At 37.9% G+C, this 23,535-nt stretch overlaps 2 protein-coding genes across 3 annotated transcripts in view; both read right to left on the reverse strand.

The window, feature by feature from the left end:
• Window positions 1–4,466: 4,466 nt before the first annotated feature.
• Window positions 4,467–7,692, reverse strand: dpm1 (dolichyl-phosphate mannosyltransferase subunit 1, catalytic). The gene is made up of 9 exons (XM_067447286.1): window positions 7,511–7,692; window positions 7,245–7,344; window positions 7,114–7,147; window positions 6,966–7,042; window positions 6,286–6,311; window positions 6,061–6,156; window positions 5,817–5,885; window positions 5,608–5,722; window positions 4,467–4,828 (listed from the first exon to the last, which is right to left on the reverse strand). The coding sequence occupies exons 1-9, from the start codon at window positions 7,639–7,641 to the stop codon at window positions 4,724–4,726; spliced, it is 753 nt and encodes a 250-aa protein (XP_067303387.1). The 5' UTR covers window positions 7,642–7,692; the 3' UTR covers window positions 4,467–4,723.
• Window positions 7,693–7,976: 284 nt separating this feature from the next.
• LOC137078741 (collagen alpha-1(XX) chain) overlaps window positions 7,977–23,535 on the reverse strand; it is a 30,397-nt gene continuing 14,838 nt past the window's right edge. For both annotated transcript variants that reach the window (XM_067446385.1, XM_067446384.1), the window contains exons 9-43: window positions 23,327–23,446; window positions 22,587–22,751; window positions 21,767–21,925; window positions 21,496–21,665; window positions 21,022–21,151; window positions 20,796–20,941; window positions 20,549–20,678; window positions 19,254–19,393; window positions 18,496–18,622; window positions 18,272–18,411; window positions 18,012–18,144; window positions 17,787–17,929; window positions 16,434–16,563; window positions 16,136–16,252; window positions 15,882–16,028; window positions 15,734–15,790; window positions 15,357–15,395; window positions 14,707–14,845; window positions 14,488–14,630; window positions 14,258–14,367; window positions 13,966–14,124; window positions 13,599–13,676; window positions 13,409–13,495; window positions 13,229–13,282; window positions 13,061–13,156; window positions 12,927–12,980; window positions 11,636–11,689; window positions 11,488–11,541; window positions 11,325–11,396; window positions 11,133–11,168; window positions 10,986–11,052; window positions 10,707–10,895; window positions 10,519–10,596; window positions 9,129–9,287; window positions 7,977–9,044 (exon numbers count right to left, since the gene is read on the reverse strand). In XM_067446385.1, the coding sequence (XP_067302486.1) occupies window positions 9,016–9,044; window positions 9,129–9,287; window positions 10,519–10,596; window positions 10,707–10,895; window positions 10,986–11,052; window positions 11,133–11,168; window positions 11,325–11,396; window positions 11,488–11,541; window positions 11,636–11,689; window positions 12,927–12,980; window positions 13,061–13,156; window positions 13,229–13,282; window positions 13,409–13,495; window positions 13,599–13,676; window positions 13,966–14,124; window positions 14,258–14,367; window positions 14,488–14,630; window positions 14,707–14,845; window positions 15,357–15,395; window positions 15,734–15,790; window positions 15,882–16,028; window positions 16,136–16,252; window positions 16,434–16,563; window positions 17,787–17,929; window positions 18,012–18,144; window positions 18,272–18,411; window positions 18,496–18,622; window positions 19,254–19,393; window positions 20,549–20,678; window positions 20,796–20,941; window positions 21,022–21,151; window positions 21,496–21,665; window positions 21,767–21,925; window positions 22,587–22,751; window positions 23,327–23,446 (3,851 nt within the window). In that variant the 3' untranslated portion in view covers window positions 7,977–9,015. The remainder of the gene's footprint in view (window positions 9,045–9,128; window positions 9,288–10,518; window positions 10,597–10,706; window positions 10,896–10,985; window positions 11,053–11,132; window positions 11,169–11,324; window positions 11,397–11,487; window positions 11,542–11,635; window positions 11,690–12,926; window positions 12,981–13,060; window positions 13,157–13,228; window positions 13,283–13,408; window positions 13,496–13,598; window positions 13,677–13,965; window positions 14,125–14,257; window positions 14,368–14,487; window positions 14,631–14,706; window positions 14,846–15,356; window positions 15,396–15,733; window positions 15,791–15,881; window positions 16,029–16,135; window positions 16,253–16,433; window positions 16,564–17,786; window positions 17,930–18,011; window positions 18,145–18,271; window positions 18,412–18,495; window positions 18,623–19,253; window positions 19,394–20,548; window positions 20,679–20,795; window positions 20,942–21,021; window positions 21,152–21,495; window positions 21,666–21,766; window positions 21,926–22,586; window positions 22,752–23,326; window positions 23,447–23,535) is intronic.

Genomic DNA, 23,535 nt, shown 5'->3' on the forward strand with positions numbered 1-23,535 from the left:
TTTTGCATCTTAACTTATTGCATATGCATTTGTAGGACTTTCCCTTTCAGATGCAAGTCGGACAAAGGAGAGTATTTCAATGAATCACACACAGGCTGCATCTGTGTTCTTTAATTTGCGTGTTGTTAGTTCACACAGACCTTTCACTTCTATCGATGCTTTTATAGAATTGGACTCAACACTAATTTGCCCTGTTTAGGAAATCTGACCCAGAAGTTACAGTTATACAGTTACAGTAATCATCAGTGCTGAGTAGTACATTTAATCTGGATTATGTAATCAGATTCCAAAAATCAAGTACAAGGATTATATTACATTTAAAATATTCATAATCAGACTAGATACTTTTTTTTATTGATTACGTTATTCTCAAAATGGCAGTAAATTATTCATAATTCATTTATTCTTTTTTATCTTTTACTTTTTGCTTTCTAAAAAAGCCTGCTTATACATGTTCGAAATTTTTTCCAGGTTTGTAGAATTGCACACAAAGACCAGCCACTAGTCAAGTGGCTGTTCCGAGTTCACGTTGCGTTTTCTATTATGGTTCTGAGGCAGAGCTTATAAACAGCTCAAATTATTTTCTTTTTGTTTGCCCTTTCATGTTTCTCATAAGCAACAGAAAAGGCAGCTCTTTCCAGTGCAACATGACACTATTTTCAACCGAAAATGTATGCGTTTTGGGCATTCATTTACATGACTGACATTTTGGGGTCCTGAAAAAGTGCAAGGTTTTGAAAATTATGCCTTTACCGTCTGCATTTAAACAACAAAAATGTGAATTTGTGAAAATGGTGACGTCATGAGCATGCGTATTACATGTTCACGACATTGCCAACTAATGGCCTGGCAGCATCATTTTAGTAATTTTCGCAGATCCGTATGAAAGAGGATGATTTTGACAACTTGCTCGTCTGTTTTTAGTACTTTATTGTCGTGTAAACATACCATGTAGTCACCGTCTGGAGCCCTGTTTTAATAATCTATAGAAAATTTTCCTTTAATGCAAAGGTTTTTATAGAGGTTAACTCTTTCTCCGCCAGTGTTCTTTTTTTGTATTATTGGATGTCCCCAGTGTTTTTGACTATTTTCACAAAAATGTCATGGCCCCCAGAATATTTTATTGTATGAATATATGAACATGTAATACACCCAAAGAAAGAACAGATCCTCTGCTTTTAAACAAAACACAAAAAAACGATATATTAATGACCAATAGAATATTTTGTTGTATGAATATCTGAATGCAATGTATCAAAGAAATAATAGACCCCCTGCTTGTTTTAAACAACATACAACAAAAAAAAGTATTCTAACTGCATGCATTCCTTTTTTATCAACACTTGAATGTGGGTAAGTTTCGTTTAAAAAAAAAAAAGCAACATTTTGAAAAAAAAATCTGAGAAAAATCACATTTTTGTCAAAGACTACATCTAGAGCAGATTTGGAGCGATGAGCTCGTTTTCGGCCGATATTTCATTCATTAACATTAGGCAGTTTTGATTTATTTGATGTTGATGATCACATTACATGTATCTGCTTACATGCGATCACTTGTTTTTTTGCATCTCCTTGTGTTTCCCAAGTAACTGGGGTGCCGTCTGACGAGAGCAGGGGTGCCGTGGCAGGCACTTTCTCCGCAGTTCATCTCACATCTGATGACGCATCTTTACATTACAACAGTGATAATAAAAAAAAAAGAAAAACGTGGACAAAACAGTCTCTATTAGTAAACTTTGTTCAATGCATGCAAGTGCTGCCGTATCTTCGAATATGAATACTGGTGACGTGTAGTGCCAGAAGTCACACGCTCATGTGCGCTCATCCAAAAGCGCGCAAATATGGAGTTCTCTTTCAAGTCTTGCGCTTAAACGGGCAAACTCACACAAAAAGTATGTTAACATGTCCATATTGAAGAGTATTCAAGCAGACATAGTCTGGTATGCCTTAAAGGGATAGTTCACTTTAAAATGACCAAAAAACAAACAGTTAACTGGAACCATTGACTTCCATAGTAGGAAAAAAAATACTATGGAAGTCAATGGTTCCAGTTAACTGTTTGGTTACTGACATTCTTCAAAATATCATCCCTTGTGTTCAGCTGAAGAAAGAAATTCATACATGTTTGAAACAACTTGAGGGCGAGTAAAGGATGACAAAATTTTCATGTTAAAGTGAACTATCCCTTTAAGAGAACTTTATACAATCGAGAAAGACAAAGCATAGGCCTAGCTGTACATTAAGTTTTAAAGGGGCAGTAGCCTTTTGGGGGGGGGGGGGGGGGGGGGGTAAATGCTGTTTCATGCAAACTGAGCTTTTTACACTGTTAAAGACTTGGTTTCCCATCCTAAACATGGACAAAGTGGCTCACTCGGTCAAAATCGAGGGAGCAAGGGTCTGTCCATTTAAACTTCCCTTGTCCACTTCACGAAGTGGAACACACTTCAAAATGGCGGTGGGGATTCCTCCAAGGGGAAGTGCTTAGGGTAGTTTGCAAGTGCATGTCAAAGTGGAGTGGAACGCAGCACCACTCGTCCCTGCAACACTTCTGTCACGCCGTGCTCCACTTTATTCCTATGGGTGACGTCAAATGACTTTAATGCACCCGCATAGCATTCCAGGAAGGCAGCGCTGCATTCGAACCGATTTGAACGCAGAAATGACGAGAAGCGTCACAACATCACGCTTCAGTCGTGTCGCAATAGTGGATCTCCACGGTCATTGCTGTCACAGGACTTCACAAAATCAACAAGAATGTGTTTTTGACAGAGCGGTCCCAACGATAAAGGTTCACGGTCGTGCTTTGGAAGCAGGAGGTGAGTAAAACTGCTTCAAATGTCTAACTTATGTTGTTGGCTATCGTCGCGCAAGTAAACATCAGTAAACGACACGATCCTGTATAGTTAATTTATCAATGGAGCATGCGATGTATGCTGTGTGTTTAAATACATTTGTTTAGCTGACTAATATGTCAGTTTGTTTATTGTAAAACCACCCAAACATAAACCTAGGCTAGGGGACGTTCTCACAAAGCGTACTTCTTCATTCAAATGTGCTAACGTTACTCCATTGTTTTTTTATACACTATCTGACGTGCAAAACCATTTTGCTTGCTACTGCTAAGGTTTAGTCGCATACAATAGTCCATAAACCAAATCATGTCCTCATATACTACGAGTAAACAAACGCAAATATTGACAGGCCACTAAATACAGTACATACCACAGAGACGGACGTCCTGCTGCTGCTGTTTCTCCTGTTCAGTTTATTTCAGCCTCCGGATCTGCTCATATATGTATTAGTTGAATCTGATTGATAGCTATGGTTTATTAGAGTAACGTTTTTTTTCCACGCTTGACGATGTCAGCTTTCAGAAGCTCTCGTGCAGTAGCTCCGCGCTCCTGATTCTTTAGCTCCGCCCACACGATACGCCTCCAAGCAGCTCTGTTTTTTCCGGAAAGACTCGGTACAGCCTATATTTCTTTTATAAATATAATAAAACTAAAGACTTTTCGGAGATGTGAAGGATGCAATACTACTCTATAGGTACTCAAGATTGACATGAGATTGACTGAAACTGAGTGTTTCACCCCCCCTTTAATGCTGTCTGTTTAATGTCAAACAAAAGATCACTCACAGCTCGATTGAATATCTTTTGTAAGTTTAATAAGGATTAAACTTTAATTTAAACAGTTAATTATGCAGTTATTTTACATTTGATTACTTTATTCAATTTATGTGCCTAAAGATCTAATGTTAGACCTACCTGAAAAACCTGAAAAGCATTATTGTATTAGAATATTTGCTCAATAGTATTTATTTGTGCTGCTGCTTGTATTTAAGTTATTTGTTCTTATTTTCTTTATTTTTATTTGACAGTAGTCCTTTTTTCCCTGAACATAGCAAATACCAAACCGTACTGAAACCGTGATTCAAACGAACCATGAGCAATCTGTACCGTTACCCCCCCTAAGCGAAACGTATGCAAAGGGGGCAAATTTTTAAAAAAACATTTTCAAAGGGAGCCATGACTGAAAAAAGGTTGGGAAACACTGGATCACGAGATTCTGTACTCATTCATGAGATGCGTTGTAGCACCCCCTAGCGTCTAACAGTGAAAACACAAAATTCCGGCAGAGAAAGAGTTCATGTTGATGATCGGGTTATTTCATATACATATGATAACATATGCTATCGCTTGTTTCTGTTCTGTCTTCACCTAGGTTTTTTTCAGGAGATTCATTACTTTCAGAAGATGTCTAATAGCACCCCCTAACATATAACAGTGGAAACACAGAAAGTGTGTCTTTGGCAGTAAACCGCTTTCTCATTAAAAACGAGAACTTGTCAATGGCAAGAAAAGAGTTAAAAATTCTTTGTGGAACCATCAATGCCAATAAGAATATAGTCTAGAAAATTAATTTAATATAAAATAAGTCTAAGCACTTTTTCAAAAGAAAGCCAGCTTTGTCACTTTGGTCCTTTTTATTAAAATGTAGTTTTGTTTTTACATTTTAATGTACATTTCAGAATACAGTGTAATAGTTAACCAAACTAAGTGAAAATGGAAGGTGGCAAATCCAAGCAATCCAAAAGCTACTGTAGCCTGATATGCGACATAACTCATCATAATGAGCTTATTATTAGCAAAGCATGAATTCTACCTCCGTTACAATGATGATAAGGGCTGATCATTCACTATACAACCAAATGAGGTCAAAGGTCATGTAGTAGCAAAAAGAGTGACCAATCCTTTCAGGAATGAGACAATTTCATTTCCACCTAATTTGGATTCCCCATAAACACGATCCACAAATGAAATGGGAACCTGTGTAACAGACAGACAAGACCACTTTCAGAGACCCATAACACTGCTACTTTGAAATAGATGAAAAAACTTCCCTTGAAAGTATAAGCACTCAGCAAACAGTCTTATTATTATGTAAATGCAGTAGATAAAAAAATAAATTTGTTTTAAAGGCACAAGATGTAATTTTTGCCGCTAGAGGTTGCTTATTCAAAACAAAGGCGTAGATGATGCTGTGAATAAGCTTGGAATCATGGGAGTTGTCGTCTTCACCTCCACAGCTGATGGAAAACAATCTGACAAAAATAATTTTCATGGATGAGCTAATTAATTGATTTTATTAATTTTTACTGTGGTATGAAGCAAGGACATTTGAAGTTTCTGTTGTTATTATGCTTATATGCCACAGTCGGCTGCTGCTACTCCTTTTTTAAAGGTAAAATTAAAGATTAATGTCTGCCTCCTCCTTGCCTGAACTGTTTTACAGTTACGCTGAATTACTTAAATGAACATTATTTTATTCATTCTGATGAAATAGCTGCAAGTGCTGAATTACTACTTATACAGGTAATTTTATCTGACAAATTAAAATTGTGGGATAACAGCGCTGTTTTTAATCATACTAAAAATATTAGTGTGATAAAAGTTATAGCGTTACTCTGTGGTTGGTATGAGTCACTTGTTGCACACTGCAGTAATCTAGATCAATATTAGAATATCAATATTAGAAAAATCGTACATATTGTGCCCTTAATAACAACAACATTTATAGGCAATGTAAACGAGAGATGTGTGCTGACCTCCCCTACTGTATAGCCCAGTTGTCTCGCACGGACAATCATCTCCATCTGGAACACATAGCCTTTCGACACACACTGCTCTACAAGTTTTTCAAGAACCTCTTTCTTATAAAGCCTGAAACACATGATAGGAGGTAGTAATACAATAATGTTATATATATATATATATATATTTAAAAACAGTAATTTATATATTGACATGCACTTACCTAAAACTCCCTGTGAGATCAGATGCTCCTGGTCTGAGCAGCACTTGAGTGATAAAGTTTGCCCCACGACTAAAAATAAATCATTACAACAAAGCAATCTAGTTCCATCAAATCAATTAAACACAAACAATGTGTGGCAGAATATGTGGCAGTAATAAACTATATAGATAGAGTTTCAAAATTATGAGAAATTTCTAATATAGAATATATTCCCTTAGTCAGCTGAAGTTTTTCCGCTAAATACCTGATGAGTTTCCGGCGCAGATCCCATCCATACACACCACCGTCTCCTCTGTACCTTGTGCCAGACACCAGGTCAAATCCACCCTCTTTCTGTTTTCTGAACACATAACAAATCCATGTAAGTGATTGCTATATGTACATGTGAAAATGATATTACAGCTAAACTACGAGCAGATAAAAAGTCTTAACAGCAGAACCATTAGATAAAAGAAAGGAAATTACTTACTCAATGAACTGTGGGATAAACTTTGGCTGTGAGGGAGAATAAAAAAAATCACTTATTGTACACACACGCTCCCAAAGTTTTCACTCAGTGAAGCAGCAACAAATTATTTATTTACATTTCTGAAAATGTGAGTAAACCTGCTTGAAGCAAGCAATCCAAAACTTTGACAAATCATTTGGTTCTGTGGTTCTTAAAAATAACTAACATTCAAACAGATTGGGTCATTCAGACTCATTTTGTGAACTCCTTTGATTAGCCGTCATAATTGGCACAAAAACAAATCTTGTAAAATTGTCCTTACTATGAATTTATCTCATAATTATTACATAAATCTCATTATCTCATAAATAAATACTTTTATTTCATAATTATGATTTACCAAAGCATGTATGTTATGTGGCAGAAATGGGTTTCCTTAGATTAATTGTAAAGATTCAAAATTCAATAAATATAACTCACTCTCAATCAGGCTTTTACTATATCCAAGAAAAATATTTCACCAATAAGCATAGCTAGAAAAATATTCAAGACATTATAGAACTTTTCATGACATAAATCCGTGACTTTTCCAGACCTGAAAAATACAAATATTTGCAAATGTCCAGCTTTTCAATGGCCGTAGGAATCATAAATACAAGGAGGTATAAAATAGTATATAATCGAGGAATAAAGTTACTTACATGATGTGAGAGATCTGCATCCATAATGATTACGAAGTTTCCTGACGCATGTTTAATGCCGTGGATGTAAGCCGTTCCTGAAATGACACTAACGTAAGGCACGGTATGTAGCTTTAAAAGAAGAATTAAGAAATATGAGCCAATTTACCTAATCCCAGTTTTTGTGCTCGCGGTCTGAGAAGCTAAAAAGAAGAGATATGCCACGTTTTCATTATTTTTTTTCAGCATTCGATGAGCTGTCACCGTCAGCCATGGATTGTATTATTATGCACAACTCACAATCTTGTCGGCGCCGTAAATCTTCTGCAACTGTTCGGCGATCTGCAGTGTTCCGTCCGGACTACCATCATCAATGACTATGATCTCGTAGTTGAAGCCACTGCATCAAAACATTGTCAGTTGAATAAGAATGGCATTTTAAAACAAATGACATTTTTCTTAGCGACTCTAGTAGGTGGATATGGTGATGTCAGTGACAGCTCATCATTAGGACTACAATCGGACAACTGGTTTTCGGTTCTTGTCCATTACAACAAAACAATTACCTCTCGCCGAAGTACTTCACCAGCAACCACACAATCAATGGGAGGTTTTCTCGCTCGTTATAGGTGGGCAGCAAAACAGAATATTTGTCAGATTGCTCCCGGGGCTTCGAATTGCCTCTCCGGTTCGCCATGTTGGCGTCTCCGACAAAATAAACACCGGATGTTTACATGTGATACGTTGTCCGTGGAAATCGCTAGCTCTATCCTTTGGTTCCGGAGCAAATAACTCGTAATATTTTACCAAATCAAGAAATGTGAATAAAAAAACATCGACCATGTAATGTGTTATACTATAATTCATTGAGGCATAAAGGTTTAACGCTTTTTTTGGTAACAGCGACATTAAAGTTGTATGTTACACTTCATTAGGATGAATCCTTGAGAGTTCTTTAATAAATCAACACTGTACGAAGTTCATTTGTAAGCAAAATGTTACAAATACGAATTAAAATACAACATTAGAAAGTAATTAACCATTTACTTGGCACACACAGTAAAAAAAAATAATAATAATAATGAAAAAAAATCTCATAAGAGAGAAAAGGCTTTCCTCCTAAAATATTCAGATTTTGCCCTGTGTTGATTTGAACGTTCAGCAAGTCATTTGAAACTATTACATCAAAAATGCTTGCCATGCCATGAAAATGATCTCACGTTATGAATGATTTCACTATACTGAAATTATACTTGTGAAAATGGTATTTTCTAAACAGCAGTGATACATCTGATTTTGTCTGGAACCAAAGTAAACGCGAGCAGTAACTTTCATTGACAGCATGACGGATCTAAGTCAACATGTTTGATCTTTAACAGTTTCATTTCATACAGATTTACATAATTAACAAAAACAAAACACCTGTTCACTTAGTATAATCCTATAAAATACTATTGACAGCACTTCTGCATATGTGAAAAGACAATTAATATAATATCACAGTGTATTTCATATTAGCACATGTATTGCTCTTGCAAAATATTTCTTATTTCATATTAAAAAACAAAAACCAGAAAGAGATCAATAAACTGGAATGGAAAATATTGAGAGTAATATGCCTTCAACTATACATTTAAAACACATGTAGTGCATTAAATAAAATAAAATACATAAAGTAAAATAGCAGAAACATTCTTAGTGCGGATATTGTTCAGTTACACACTTCCTCATCTGGATAGCATAATGTCTGTCTCTGTAAAATAGAGTCTGAGTGTGTTGTGAGTTCCTCTGTGGTGCACAAACAGTTCTGCACCAGATCTGTTCTGTTACCCAGATCAGGATGAATACTGGGTAACACACAAACAGGGTCAAGGATGATCAGTGCTTTGGTAATCTCAGAATGGGGGAATTGAGCTGAGATCAACTACCACTTTGAGAACATAAAATCAAAAGAGTCCATCAACAGGCTCATTCAAAGTCAACGCCGGGCAGAATCTCTTTTTCCGTTGGGTCACGGAATGTCTTTGTACGGGGAGAGAGGATTCTGGAAGTGCTTAAGTAAAACAGTAACTCAAGGCTGGTATCCGAGGTATGGTTCATCTGGAAAAAAAAGATAAAAACAGACAAAGTCATTTTACCCACAGGTCTGTTTTTCATGGTGGTCACAATGACTAATTTCTTTACCTGCAGCTGGCGGTCCTTGATAACATCCACTGCTGTCACATACACCAGGGGGTCCGATTTCACCTCGCTGACCTGAAGCTCCTGGAATACCTGAAAGTCCTGCTTTTCCATCCTCACCTTTGGGACCTGGTTCCCCTGTTTTAGTTTCACCTGGAGGTCCTGGTGAAGTAGAAACAAATAACAAACCATTACAAAATACTTTATTTTGGTTTGTGAAGAAACAAAAGTAGCCTATGTAAAATTTTAAATACAAGACCAATTTTCTGAAAAAGTCTTGATTTTTTATTTAATTTTTATTAAGAACTTCACAACAATTTTATAAGATGTCTGCTTAAAATAAGGGTGAGGGGGCAATTATATAATTTTAAAAAATCAAGACACTTATCATTTTAAAAGTTTAGACTTGGTAAAATTCACCACAGAATCCTGACAATGATTGATCACAAATCAATGTGGAAATCTTACAGACCGAATGGTAGTGTAAGTCTTACGATCTTAAACAATTGCGCCTCTCAGGTAAATTTATATGGTTTTAAAGGGGTCATATCATGCAATTTTTGTACAAGTTAATATGACTATTTAGTGCCTAAATTAAAACTTTGTAATATACTTTAATTAAAAATTCTATTTAGTTTTCTAAGAAAGCCCTCATTTAACCTGGTGAAAAACAGCTCTGTTTTCAGCAAGCCATTCCTGTGCATGTGCATTTTAGGCTAATGAGCTTTGCTCACCCCGTCCCTCTGTTCTGTGGGGGCTTTGAGTGTGAAGCTTTGCTTAGACAACAGGAGAATGTTTGACAACGCAAGTCTCTCAGGACACATCTGTGCAAGTTAAACCGTATAAATTCTATATATCGGATATATCAAAATCAAAATGACTGCTGTGTTCATTATTTCACCCAAGAACAGAACACCACAATCGCTTAGACGCCATTCTGCTCCAGCATATCCACAATGGCGGACAGCTTGCGCTCGCTCAGGGCGGGTCTGAGCTGAAACGCTGCTGTCAATCAACAGTCGTGGGAGGGGTGTCTGATTGTGTGATGTCACATCGAACGGCTTGATTTCAGACAGGTGAAAACAAAAGTTTTAAAAAAAGTAATAAAAAAAAACCACTTGATGGATTTTTATCATTATAGGATGGTTGTGTACAGTCACTACCAACACACATTCCTGTATAATCAACTTGTAAAAGTGCATGTACCATTATATGACCCCTTTAAAGACGTTTTAATGGAAAACAAGACAAAAACTGATTTATAAAATAAATGTTTTTTCAAAGTTTTTGACACTTTTGGTACAGAACACCTAAATATGATGAAAAAAATATGAAAACCCCATTAATCAATTTTACAAACACATCTGTATGTTACACAAATATATTTCAATACCTGCAAAACCCTTTATTCCCTCAGGTCCCAGCATATTTGCTCCTGGAGACCCCTTCTCACCTGGCATACCTCTGCGTCCTAGAAGTTAATCAAAGAATTACTTGCATAACTCAGAATGTAAATTCAAAATGTGACTTCTGGCAACCATCAGATGTAGTTTGCCTGAAAAAGAAAGTGTTGTTGCTTACCCTGCTCACCAGGATACCCCGGTTTCCCAGACACCCCTCTGCTTCCTTGTCGACCCTGAGGGCCTCGGGGTCCAGGTGCCCCTCTTCCCCCTGGTATACCAGGCTCTCCTGGTGGCGCTACTGGTTCCTGGATGGGCACTGGCTTCCGATTCATCTCATTTAGAAAAGCATCCAACTTCAGCACTTCGTCTAGAACACAATTAATTATCAAATCATAATGGAAGCTGCTTTTAAATTCTGCGATCAAATTAAAAAGTATGTAGACAGTGTACTACATACTGTGCACAAGCTTTTCACAGGCCTGGGTAACAAGCTGAAAGATCATGGCAAGAGACTGTGGCTCGCCCTAATAAACAGAAGAATTATTAAAATAAAATTAGCTGTTTCAAGGTTTACAAATAGCAAACATATAATTTTGTAACCTACCTTTTCTCCTCTCTCACCCTTACTTCCAGGAAGACCCTGTGAAAGAAATTTCTTTTAGTATTAAACACCCCGATCTTGAACATCTACTTAATACTAACCATTTTGTATAATTATTTTTCTGGAGTTCTAGCTTGGCTAGAATATGTGGATAAAGGACATAAAGAGTAATCTTTTAAGTAAACTTTTACTCACGGTGGGCCCTACAGGACCTAGTGGTCCTCTCTCGCCCACTGGCCCTGGATGACCAGGGATACCCTGGAAACCCTATAAAGTGACAGTAAACAGATGTAAATAAGAGTGAAATGAAAGCATGCATTAGAAACTCCTTGAATGCATATAGGTAAGGCTGTCTTACTCTTGGTCCTGTGATTCCTGGGCTGCCAATGTTACCCTCCACTCCTCTGGTGCCCTGTGGAAAATTTATATGCAGAAAGATGAATGACAGGCTGAATGTATCACATGCACATAGGACAATTAGAGCTTTGAACCACATAGAGACTTGCCTTAGGACCAGTGTTGCCTTCTCCACCTTTTGGACCAGGAGGCCCTGGTAAACCCTGCAGGAAAAAAATGTGAAGAAAAAATGAGATACACTCACCTAAAGAATTATTAGGTACACCATACTAATACTGTGTTTGAGCCTCTTTCGCCTTCAGAACTGCCTTAATTCTACGTGGCATTGATTCAACAAGGTGCTGAAAGTGTTCTTTACAAATGTTGACCCATATTGATAGAATAGCATCTTCCAGTTGATGGAGATTTGTGGGATGCACATCCAGGGCACCAAGCTCCTGTTCCACCACATGCCACCACATTGGGTTGAGATCTGGTGACTGTGGGGGCCATTTTAGTACAGTGAACTCATTGTCATGTTCAAGAAAACAATTTGAAATGATTCAAGCTTTGTGACATGGTGCCTTACCCTGCTGGAAGTAGCCATCAGAGGATGGGTACATCGTGGTCATAAAGGGATGGACATGGTCAGAAACAATGCTCAGGTAGTCTGTGGCTCAGTTGGCACTAAAGTGTGCTAGGAAAACATCCCCCACACCATTACACCACCACCACCAGCCTGCACAGTGGTAACAAGGCATGATGGAGCCATGCTCTCATTCTGTTTATGCCAAATTCTGACTCTACCATCTGAATGTCTCAACAGAAATCGAGACTCATCAGACCAGGCAACATTTTTCCAGTCTTCAACTGTCCAATTTTGGTGAGCTTGTGCAAATTGTAGCCTCTTTTTCCTATTTGTAGTGGAGATGAGTGGTACCCGGTGGGATATTCTGCTGTTGTAGCCCATCCGCCTCAAGGTTGTGCGTATTGTGGCTTCACAAATGCTTTGCTGCATACCTCGGTTGTAACGAGTGGTTATTCTCTAGCATCAACAAGGCATTTTCGCCCACAGGACTGCTGCATACTGGATGTTTTTCCCTTTTCACACTATTCTTTGTAAACCCTAGAAATGGTTGTGTGTGAAAATCCCAGTAACTGAGCAGATTGTGAAATACTCAAACATGACCGTCAGGCACCAACAACCATGCCACGGTCAAAATTGCTTAAATCACCTTTCTTTCCCATTCTGGCATTCAATTTGGAGTTCAGGAGATTGTCTTGACCAGGACCACACCCCTAAATGCATTGAAACAACTGCTATGTGATTGGTTTATTATATAATTACATTAATGAAAAATTGAACAGGTGTTCCTAAAAATCCTTTAGGAGAGTGTATACCTGAAATTAGATAGCATGAAAAACACTACTAATATGACCAACTGTGGCCTAAAAGCTCACCTGACTCCCAGGTCTCCCGATATCTCCTTTTTCCCCTCTTGCTCCTGGTGGACCCTTTTACAGTCAAGAGAGAAATGCTCATTCAAAATGCTCATATGCAATAGATCTTCTTTGTATAACAAGGGTGGACGTACCGCTTTGCCCATTACAGCTATTCCCCGTGGACCAGCAGTTCCAAGTGTGCCAAAGCCACCTTCAGGGCCCGGTTTACCAGGTGGGCCCACCTCACCCTGGCGAGATGAAGGAATGGGTCAAAAACACATAGATGAGTCATACTGAGGTCTGTATGCGAGTTGCCCTACCTTTTGGCCCACTTCTCCCTTTTCCCCCTTCTCCCCACGAGTGCCAGGTCTCCCCTGAAAACAGGCATATCACAACACTAATAATTATCATAACACTAATTATTGCAACAAACTATTAAAATGATCACACAAGCTTTCTAATGTTTGTGCCGGTTTTAAAATGCAGCTTTGTGGTCTCACAGGTGGCCCGATGTCTCCAGGTGCTCCAGGGACGTCGGTAGTGCATGTGCAAGCATAAGCAGGGGCTGGACAGCTCTCCTCATCTCTCTAGAGAACAGAGAAAACAGAAGGTACTTTAAGGTGTCCTGCACTACATAAAGTCAGTGCCATCCATATTGAGATGTCAACTCTACCTAGATTGATTGTGTACCTGTGAGGGCAGATCACAGCAGCTGTCTTCTGATGCCCAAGTAGTGTTGCACACAATCTCAAAGGACTGCAGCTGGAACTAGAGTAAAATACAATACATATGGCCTTATATTACCGTTCAAAGTTTGGGGTCAGCAAGATTTAGTTTCAAAAATAAATTAATACTTTTATTCAGCAAAGATGCAATCAATTTGATCAAATAAATGCAGCCTTGGTGACAAAAAGAGACATTTAAAACATTTAAAACATTTTTTAAAAATCTTTCCGACCCAAACTTCTGGATGGTAGTATATGTATGTACTGTTAGTATATTTGTGTATCATAATTGAATTTGAAAAGCATGTTTCTGGTCATGAAGTGAGACTCACAGCTGCAGATCCGCTGTGAGGTCCACGTGTCCTCACTAGTTTGCCCAGCATCTCAAAGCCATCAGTAGGCAAAGTTCCCAAGGGACGTGCGGGCCTCTCGCCAACCCGCTGGCAGTCTACAGACAGTGATACACTCACCTGACTGACTGACAAATGGATCTGCCAATCAAATCAGGCAAAGAGATAAAAAAAAGAATAAGTGGCAGCTTTAGTGTTGTATCTGTTTTCTTCCCTTACTAAAAGGTTCTTCTAGTCTGACTGAGCATCAGTAACTAGTAACTTTCGCACAAACCTTATGAAAACTGCCGTAGAAAACCGAGTGGACTTGTGGCTGGTCAAAGGTCAGTTCCTGTATCTCTCCTCTGTAGTCCAGACTGAAATACAGCAGAAGCTTCTTCTCAGCTAAATATCAGAGGAGAGAAAAGAGATCTAATGAATTTGACTAGGGATTTACAATTCAATAGCTTGGCTTTTGAATTCAAACAATTCTTGAATACATCTGCATAATGTCAAGGTGCTTACGGTCCAACACTACCCCCATCTTGGGCTGGAAGTCATTGTCTGTGAGCTGCCAGAGGGCGAAGGGTTCCTTGGGGGAATCCTGCAAGAGCCTAAAGGCCATGCTGATGGTGTGTTCTGGAGAAAATCCAGCCGGGTGAATAAAGCTGAGAAAGACACGCAGGGTGAGAGAGTAACTGAGCTGTTTAATGATATGTGCATGTGTGTGTTTGTTTCTCTTACCCTGTGCTCTGGGTCAGCTGTACGTCTCTATAGAGGGTGTAACTGGGCAAGGTGCTGAAGATGAAAGGTTCAGCTGCCACACCCTCAATTGTAGAGTGAGCTCTCTGAGTTAGACCGAATGCTTCCATCATGTTGAAACCTAAAAAAAATGCATGCACACACACACACACAAAGTTTTCTAATACAGTTCAGGGCTGAACAACAAGGATGACCTGTTAGTATGCAAGAGTTCATGAATATAAGGAAGTTTCCTGTAAAAACAATCAAAATAACTATATTTTTCAGCTGAATATATAATTATTTTAAGAACTGTTAAATACTTTTTAATATGAAATAAATATTAAATGCAAAAATTACATTAAAAATTAAATGTATTTAATTAATTTTAAAATTATATGAATCTATTAAATTAAAAAAGTTATATTATAATTAGATATTATTTATTTATTGAAATATTACACCTGAAATATTGTCCTGAATGGGCAAATAGATAAAATCTTACTGTTGAGCCATTAGCATAATATTGCTATCTGAGAAAGGCAGTAGGTTATTATCTTGGTTGCTGAGAATAAAAAGTCAAGGTCATGAATGTGATTCTCAGGAAATGCATGAACTGATAATATATACGGTACACATAAAATTCACCATACCTTTAATCACATGATTTCTGACTGTCATCTCAGGACACACTGAGAAAGAAAGAAAGAAAGAAAGAAAGAAAGAAAGAAAGAAAGAAAGAAAGAAAGAAAGAAAGAAAGAAAGAAAGAAAGAAAGAAAGAAAGAAAGAAAGAAAGAAAGAAAGAAAGAAAGAAAGAAAGAAAGAAAGAAAGAAAGAAAGTGGTCATTCATTAAGTTTCCATCTCTTGATGAATAAAAATGGATCCACTCACCAAAGAAAACTAGTTTTGAATGAATTGGTTTGATATGATATAAATAGATAAAAAGGTATGTATTGTTTCTATCCAAAATCTTTGCACTGAATATTCATGAAAATATTTGTTAGATATAAATTGACCTCAACTCTTACCTTCTCTTTGTATGGGATGCAGACGAGGAGGAACCTGAATTCTCACAGGAGTGGTTGCTTTATGAGACAATGACATGCTATTACCATTGAGCAAAACACAACGTCAGTTATTTTTGGGGCTGAAATATGTGTCAAACAGGATTCTGACCTGTGGGGTGAAGGATGGTAACAGCAGCGCCCTCTACTGTTCCCAGACGTGAGTGCACACTGATGCGGTACACCGTTTCACCTTGCAGTTCAGAGAAACAGTGACTGCTGCTAGCAGCATCTACTATCTCCTCCTTAGTTTGTTTATCTGAACACAAATGTACAGAGAGAGAGAAATAAATGACACAAAACTCAATTCTGTTTTCCAAAAAACATTTTATGATGCTTTATGATGGTTCATTTCAGAGCTGGTACCTCTGAGGGCCTGGATGACTATGCGATAACCGCTGACTGCTGGTACGGGCCTCCAGGACACACATATACTGGAGTGGTCGGAACGCACCACACTCACGCTGCTCACCCGCAGGCTGGCTGGTTGTTCAGAGAAACACATAGGAGATGAAGTACAAGACACTGTCTGGCAGTGCAGTGTGAAGTGTAAAATAAATACTTGCTCAGTACACATTGTAATACTAATGAAACCATATTGATGTCTGTGTGTGGGTGCGTGTGTGTGTGTGTGTGTGTGTGTGTGTGTGTGTGTGAGGCTCACTGGTTTTCCCCTGGGCTGAGGCACTGCCGCCCTCTCTGCTGCGGTACTCAGCAGTCACCAGCACACTGTAACGAGTGTCAGGCTGCAGATTCTGCAGCAGAACGCGCCTTTCACTGCCTGCCAATGACACCTATAGAAAATAACAGACATGACTACATTCCACAACACCACATTTATAACAAACACATTAAGAAATAGTGAGAAGTTCAAGGATTATTGTTATTATTCCTATTTTGTATCAATTTATTATTTGGTTCATTATACTTTATACTATTAATTTTTATTTTCCTTTTGTACTTTTGATTTTTTTCATGATTATTTACTATATGACCAGCTATTTTGGTTTGTTTGTATTTTAGGGCTGCAAAAGTTAGTGTTGAGTTATATCATTTAAATATGTTAGGGTAGGGTTAGAGTTAGGGTTATAATTAAAAAGATCTAATATCTTAATAATAACATCGTAATATATATCATATACACACTATCATTCATAAGTTTGGGGACGGTAAGATTTGATGAGAAGAGTAAACATATTGGTAAGATGATTTTGAAAGAGGTCTTTCATGCTCACCAAGGATCCATTTATTTGATAAATGGAAGGCGTTCTGGCAGAAGCTAGATATTTTACTTTATAACGTGTTAAATATGGATATATGTATATTTTTTACACAAATGCATCGATTCATTTCAGTAGGCCCGGAGACATGTGGGTTACTTTTATAATGGATGGATGCACTTTTTTCGGGATTCAAATTTTGGGCTGCCATTATAAAGCTTAGATTAGCCAGGACATTTTTTTAAATATATAAATCTGATTGCATTAGTCTGAAAAAAGAATGTCATATACACCTTGGATGATTTGAGGGTGAGTAAATCATGGGGCAATTTTCATTTTTGGGTGAACTATTCCTTTAAAAAAAAAAATCTTTTCTATTGTACTATATTTAAAAAAAAATCTAATTTATTAATGAACAGCGTTATCATTTGGATTTTTTATGAATAAAACAGAATGGGTTGTAAGATTTCATAATATATGGTGTCAAAACAAATTAATTGAAGGCCATTATTTTATTAATTTGTGAGTCACTAAATTGTTTTGTTTTATTTCACTTATCATGAAGATTTTAATTTAGTGGGAACTAGATCTTTACATTGTCTGAAGAAAATATGATTGGTGTTTGGCTATTCAGTAGCCAGTGTTCCAAGCGGATCTAAAAGGTTTTAAGTGCCTTTGTAAAAGGTTGCTACAGTGTTCTGAGTGGTTGCTTTAAAAGCCCAGACTGGAATCTGGAGTACATGTTGACTACATGGGCCATACAAAAAAAGATGTTTCACTCTTCTAAAAGCACTCACTGTGTTCTCCCTTGTATCCCCATTGAGGGGAGTGTATGAAACACGGTACTGAAGCACATGGGCGTTGGGGTGAACCCAGGTGACCATCATACTGACTGCCGTCTCCTCTGAGATGGATAAACTGCTCGGACCACCTCCAGACACTAAAGCAGCACAAAAAATACAACAAAGATATTTATGATTTGTAGTCAAAGGTTTTATATGTGTATACGTTTAAATACTTACAGGTGCTGTATCGTATGGCCACAGCCTCACTCTGAGCCCCATCGGCATATAATGCGGAGAGTGAAATCTGATATTCCTTATCTTCCTCAACCTCTTCCAAGATCGCCCCCTCACTCTCCCCATCCACTGTCAGCTGGAATATAGCCATGAATTAACACCTATTACCAAATTACTTACTAAATTCATGCAGTAATCAAAGCTATTTCAATCAATACTATCTGCACATACATAACACAGGAAATGCTAGAGTTGGAGCGAACCTGCCTGAGGTCTCCTCCACTGAGGGAAATCCATTTGATGAGATAAGAGACCACGTCATCCGCCGCAGCTTCCCATCGCACTGTTATGTCACTGCCGGAGAAGTTAGCGACTCTTAGATCTGAGGGAGCTGGGACCCTCACTGAAATATTTAAAGAGCATTTAAGAATCAATCTTCCAAACTGGAGTCACAAAATGAAACTTTTCAAAAATGTGTGTGACTTACAGGTAGTGACATTGGCTGTGACAGGAGTGGACAGGCCCTTTTCATAGAGTGACTGGACTGATACCAGATACCTGGAGAGGGAAGAGAGATTCTGCAGCAACACTGTGTTCACACCTTTGACCTCCACCTGAGAAACAGAGATTGAGTACATAATGTACACTGTAGCTCAAAAGTCTTGTATGCTCACCAAGGCAGAAAATACAGTAAAATCAGTAATTATTGAATTGAAATAGCCATAGCTGAGTTTGAGTCCCATCTCATTGTTTTTTTCCGACCCTGTGCCTCTCTCTCCTCTCGTATTGCTTCCTGTCTCTCCTTGACCGTCTCGATCAAAAAGTGGCAAAAATGCCCCTCCCCCAAAAATACATATAAGTAATTTATTCCTGTGATGGAAATTTCAGCATCATTACTCCAGTCTTCAGTGTTACATGATCCTTCAGAAATCTTTCTATCAAGCTGATTTGATGCTCAAGAAACATTTCTTTCATAATAGAAAGCTCAAAAATCAGTATTTATTAGAAATGGAAATGTTTGTTGCAATACGAAAGTCTTTACTACCACTTCTGAGCAATTAAATGCATTCTTGCTAAATAAAAGTATTTATTTGTTAAAAAACGAGAACTTACTGACTCCAAACTATTAAACAATAGTTCAATCTGCACTAGCATTTCTAAAAAAAAAAAAAAGAAAGAAAGAAGCTGTTTGGAACACCAGAACCTCATCAAAAACTTAACAAGAGACTTTTGGGACCCGCTTACCTGCTTGACATCACTGCCGTGATTGGTGCTGTAGACGATACGGTGTGCAGGTACATCGACAGCTCCGGGGACCCATGTGACCTTCAGAGTGCTATGACTGACCATGGGAAATTGCAAACTGAGAGGAGACGGCAATGGGACTGGAAAAAAATAAACAGACGAGATAAAGAACAGAGGGAATGAGCAAAAGACAGAGGTAGAGGTTTGCATTCTCATGGGATTCCTGCAGGACTCTTCTGACAAACTTCTGAGTTAAAGGTGGGAGTCAGTTATCAGTTTCCTGTGTCAGTTTCTCATTTGATGAATTGTTTATTTCAATGAATTGGTTCAAAACGATTCAGTGATTCACGTTAATCATCAAAGGGTTCACAAAGGTCCTTCTTACAAACAAGCGTTCAGCATTTGTGTCCAAAACAAAAACAGTTCATTTCCAAGTTTGATTTTATGTTTACCTTTGAGAATCAAAAAGGGGTTAATGTAGACCATCTATGTGCAGTTTCTTCTCTTATATGACATTATTAAAGGGATAATTCACCCAAAAATTTAAATTCTTTCATCATTTACTATTCATTCTCTCATTCCAAACCTGCATGAGTTTTATTCTTCTGTAGAACATAAATAAGATATTTAGAAAAATATTGGTAACCAAACAGCTTCCATTACCTTTCATTGTATGGACAAAAAAACAGAAAAATACTATATCCGCTTTTCCACCGTTGGGCCATTCTTGTTGATTAGCCATTCTATTCTGTGCCGATCTGACCCAGCCAGTACAGATATGGTTTCATTTTTCACTGCGGGCTCATAATGGAGCTCTTTGAATATGTAATTCAGAAAAATAATTTACAGAAAGAAAACAACAGCCAGGCAACAGACAAGTGACCAATTCTGAGTTCTACCAGCAAGGTTCAATAATCATGCTGAGAATTCCAGGCCGAAAACTGTTTGTAATCGTGCGGTGCCGAACCATGCTGAAGTGGAAATACAATTGGAACTGACGTAGACATTTCTCAAATTATCTTCTTTTATGTTCCACAGAAGAAAGAAAGTCATACAGGTTTGAAATTACATCAGGGTGAGTAAATGTTGATATAATTTAGCATGTTATATAGATTTTTTACACAAAGTTTTTTTTTGTACACAAAGGAAAACATCATATTTGTGACTCCCTAGAAAAAATTGTCATTGCGGAAAGTTGATAAAAGCGTGCGTGAGCAGGGAAATCAGTCCAGCACAGACCTCAGATAGAGGTAGATACATTTCTATGTAAATGCTGATAATGAATCAATATTTACATGTGGTTCCGATGGCTGTGATTGGGTCACTAGGGTCCTCATCATACAAAGCATAAAGTGTGACTGAGTAATCTGTGGACGGCATCAGATCCACCAACTCCACATCCGTCTGAGAGGGTCCAAATTTCACCTGGCACAAAACAACAAGAGCACACGAAAATAAATCAAACCATAATTAGACATAATTATGTTACATAATTAGAAACACGGAGCCACATGGTGAGACATCACAGGATTCCAGACTCACTTCTTTGGCATCATCAGGCTCTCCATCATTAAGTGCTGAGTATAAGGCCATGTACTGTGTGGCTCCTGTTGCCGGTTGCCAGCGCACCCGCAGACTGCTGGGGGAGGAGGCGGTGACCTCTAGAGCTTCAGGTACCGCCAATGGTACTTTAAAGAGGACAGCGTTTCATTAAACCAAATTATATTATCAGCAAAAAAAAAAAAAAAGTGAAAAGTTTAATACTCACATGTCGTGAAGGTGCCTCTGAGAGCAGAGCCCACTTTGTTCTCATAGATGGGAAAGATGGATAGGTGGTACTGTGTCTGTGAGGACAGTCCTGTCAGGAGCGTAGTTGAGCTAGTTCCATTCAACACCACCTGAGATCAATGGCAAGGTTAGGCAAGGCAAGGCAAGTTTATTTGTATAGCACATTTCATGCACAATGGCAATTCAAAGTGCTTTACATATAAATTAATTTAAATAGTCATAACATATGCATAAGAAATAAGAATACCACGTGTAAGAATTAAAATAAAAACAAGGACAATTAAAACAGTTGTAAAAAGAAATTATAAAAATAAAATGGTGAGAAATATGCATGCATGAAGTGAGTTTTCTGAATGATATTATAACTACAGCAGGGAAAGTGTCCTTTAGGTGGCACCAACAAACCAACATTTCCTCAATTTCCTGGCGCTCTGAAGTAAGACACTTGGCTCACCTCTTTCAGACTCTGTCCTTCAGCTGTGTGGTACACTACTCTGTACTGTTGGGGATCTTTGCTGGGTGGTGTCCAACGCAGACGCACCTCTCGCGAGCCTAGTCCTACATATCGCAGATCAGTTGGGCTGGGATAGGACAGAACTGGGTCCTGAGTGGGTCGCTCCATTCCTTTTTACCAAAGACACATTGCGTTTCATTTAAAGAGAGTACATAGAAGAAATTTGTAGGCTCAAATATAATGCAAACGATTGTGTGTGTGATTGACCTACTCTTCGCTTTTATACGTTCTTCAATCTTGCCACAGAGGATGCGTGCTAGTCTTCCCACCAGTTTACTGAGCAGAGGAAAATCATTCACGTTATATACATTCAGCTCCAGTGGTTCAGAAGCCACCTGCCTCAACTCTGCCTCATCTGCATTTTTCACACCTGGACATGAGTGGGAAAGAAATACAACAACATAAAACATTATGTGTATATATACATAACTACAGCAAGGTCATTTTAAATATGTGCATATGTAAATATATGGACTTTTATGGACTTACTCTTTTTCAGACTGTGATGACGCGTTTTAACGTTGGGAGTGATGGTAAAATTATCATCTTTCTCTCATATGACTACCGTTATCAATCTCTCTATTTTTTTTCTTCTTTTTGAAAGTTGTGAAAACAGTATTGTGGATTTTTTCTTTTGCTATTTGAGCAAATTGGAACACACACAAAAATATTTAATGTAATCTCCTATTCACATCATTAGAAGTTACCCAACTATGACAACTTTCGCTTCTAAGAAACCCGGAAAGGTGAAAAGAGTCAATTAGAATGATTTCTCATCATGTGACACTGAATACTGGAGTAATGGTAATAACATTTGACAATATTGTAATATCACAATATTACTGTTTTTACTTTATTTTTAATCAAATAAATGTAGTGAGCATAAGAGATTTTTTTTCCAAAAAACATTAAAATCTTACCGACCACAAACTTTTGAATGGTAGTGTATTGATTAGCAAACAGTGTCCATCTTGAAAGCCTCTGTGAAATTAATTTCACTCTATGTGCAATTCGCTAAGAGAAGCTCTCACCTATGGCAATGATCTCCACACCAGCATTCTTCAGCCTGTTGGCTGCAGCAATGGCATCATCCTGAGATTTCCCATCAGTCAACAGCAGCAGGAATTGTGGGGTGTTGGGCCGTGCCCCCACCTCCTCCTTTAGATTGTTCTCAAGAGCGTGGATGAGAGCCTGACCTTAGGTACAGACAACATTATGTTAAAAATGGACAGTGAAGTAGTTCTCATTTGCAGAAAAATTCATATGTTGGTTACATAAAAAAATCCTATCATCAATGCTGGATTAGACTGTTGGGTTAAGACGAAAAACAATAAGACACAAGATGCTGTGCTTTTTATTGAATTTACAATGCGTAAGAGGTGTTCTTTGGAATGACGAAACCCTCCTTACCACAGGAAAAATAATTGCTTATTAATGGTGACAACTACAATACATAAATGTTCAATAGATATTAAAGGATGCATGATATTATTGGTCATACCTGTACTGGCTAGTAAATGTTATCAGTATCAGTCTCTAAGTAAAATAGGCTGTTATATTTAACCTGATAAATTAGAGACATAATCTCTGGGTGTTTGTGGTTGCCAAGCAACTTAATACATTACCATAGAATGTGCATTCAAAGGACATTTATGTGCATTTATCGCATTGTCCAATGGCATTGAGTGCAGCTCAGCCAATCAGAATTTAGAGTCTAACCTTTTTATAATATTTATTAATGTCAGGCTGCTAAGGAATAATATCTAGTTACCAGTGAATGTGTTGCCTCCCTTATATCTGAAGTTCCTGATAGCCTCCAAAAGCGGCTCTCTTGAGGTGAAATTATTAAGATGCCACTCTGTGCGTGGATCCCCACTGTACTGAGATAATGCTGAAACAACAACAAAAAATACTTTTAAACAGCAATGATGTAATAAATTAATAAAAGATGGGAGACCAAAAACCTTTAAACAGTACTAT

This window comes from Pseudorasbora parva, chromosome 6 (assembly GCF_024679245.1).
Source record: "Pseudorasbora parva isolate DD20220531a chromosome 6, ASM2467924v1, whole genome shotgun sequence".
NCBI lineage: Eukaryota > Metazoa > Chordata > Actinopteri > Cypriniformes > Gobionidae > Pseudorasbora > Pseudorasbora parva.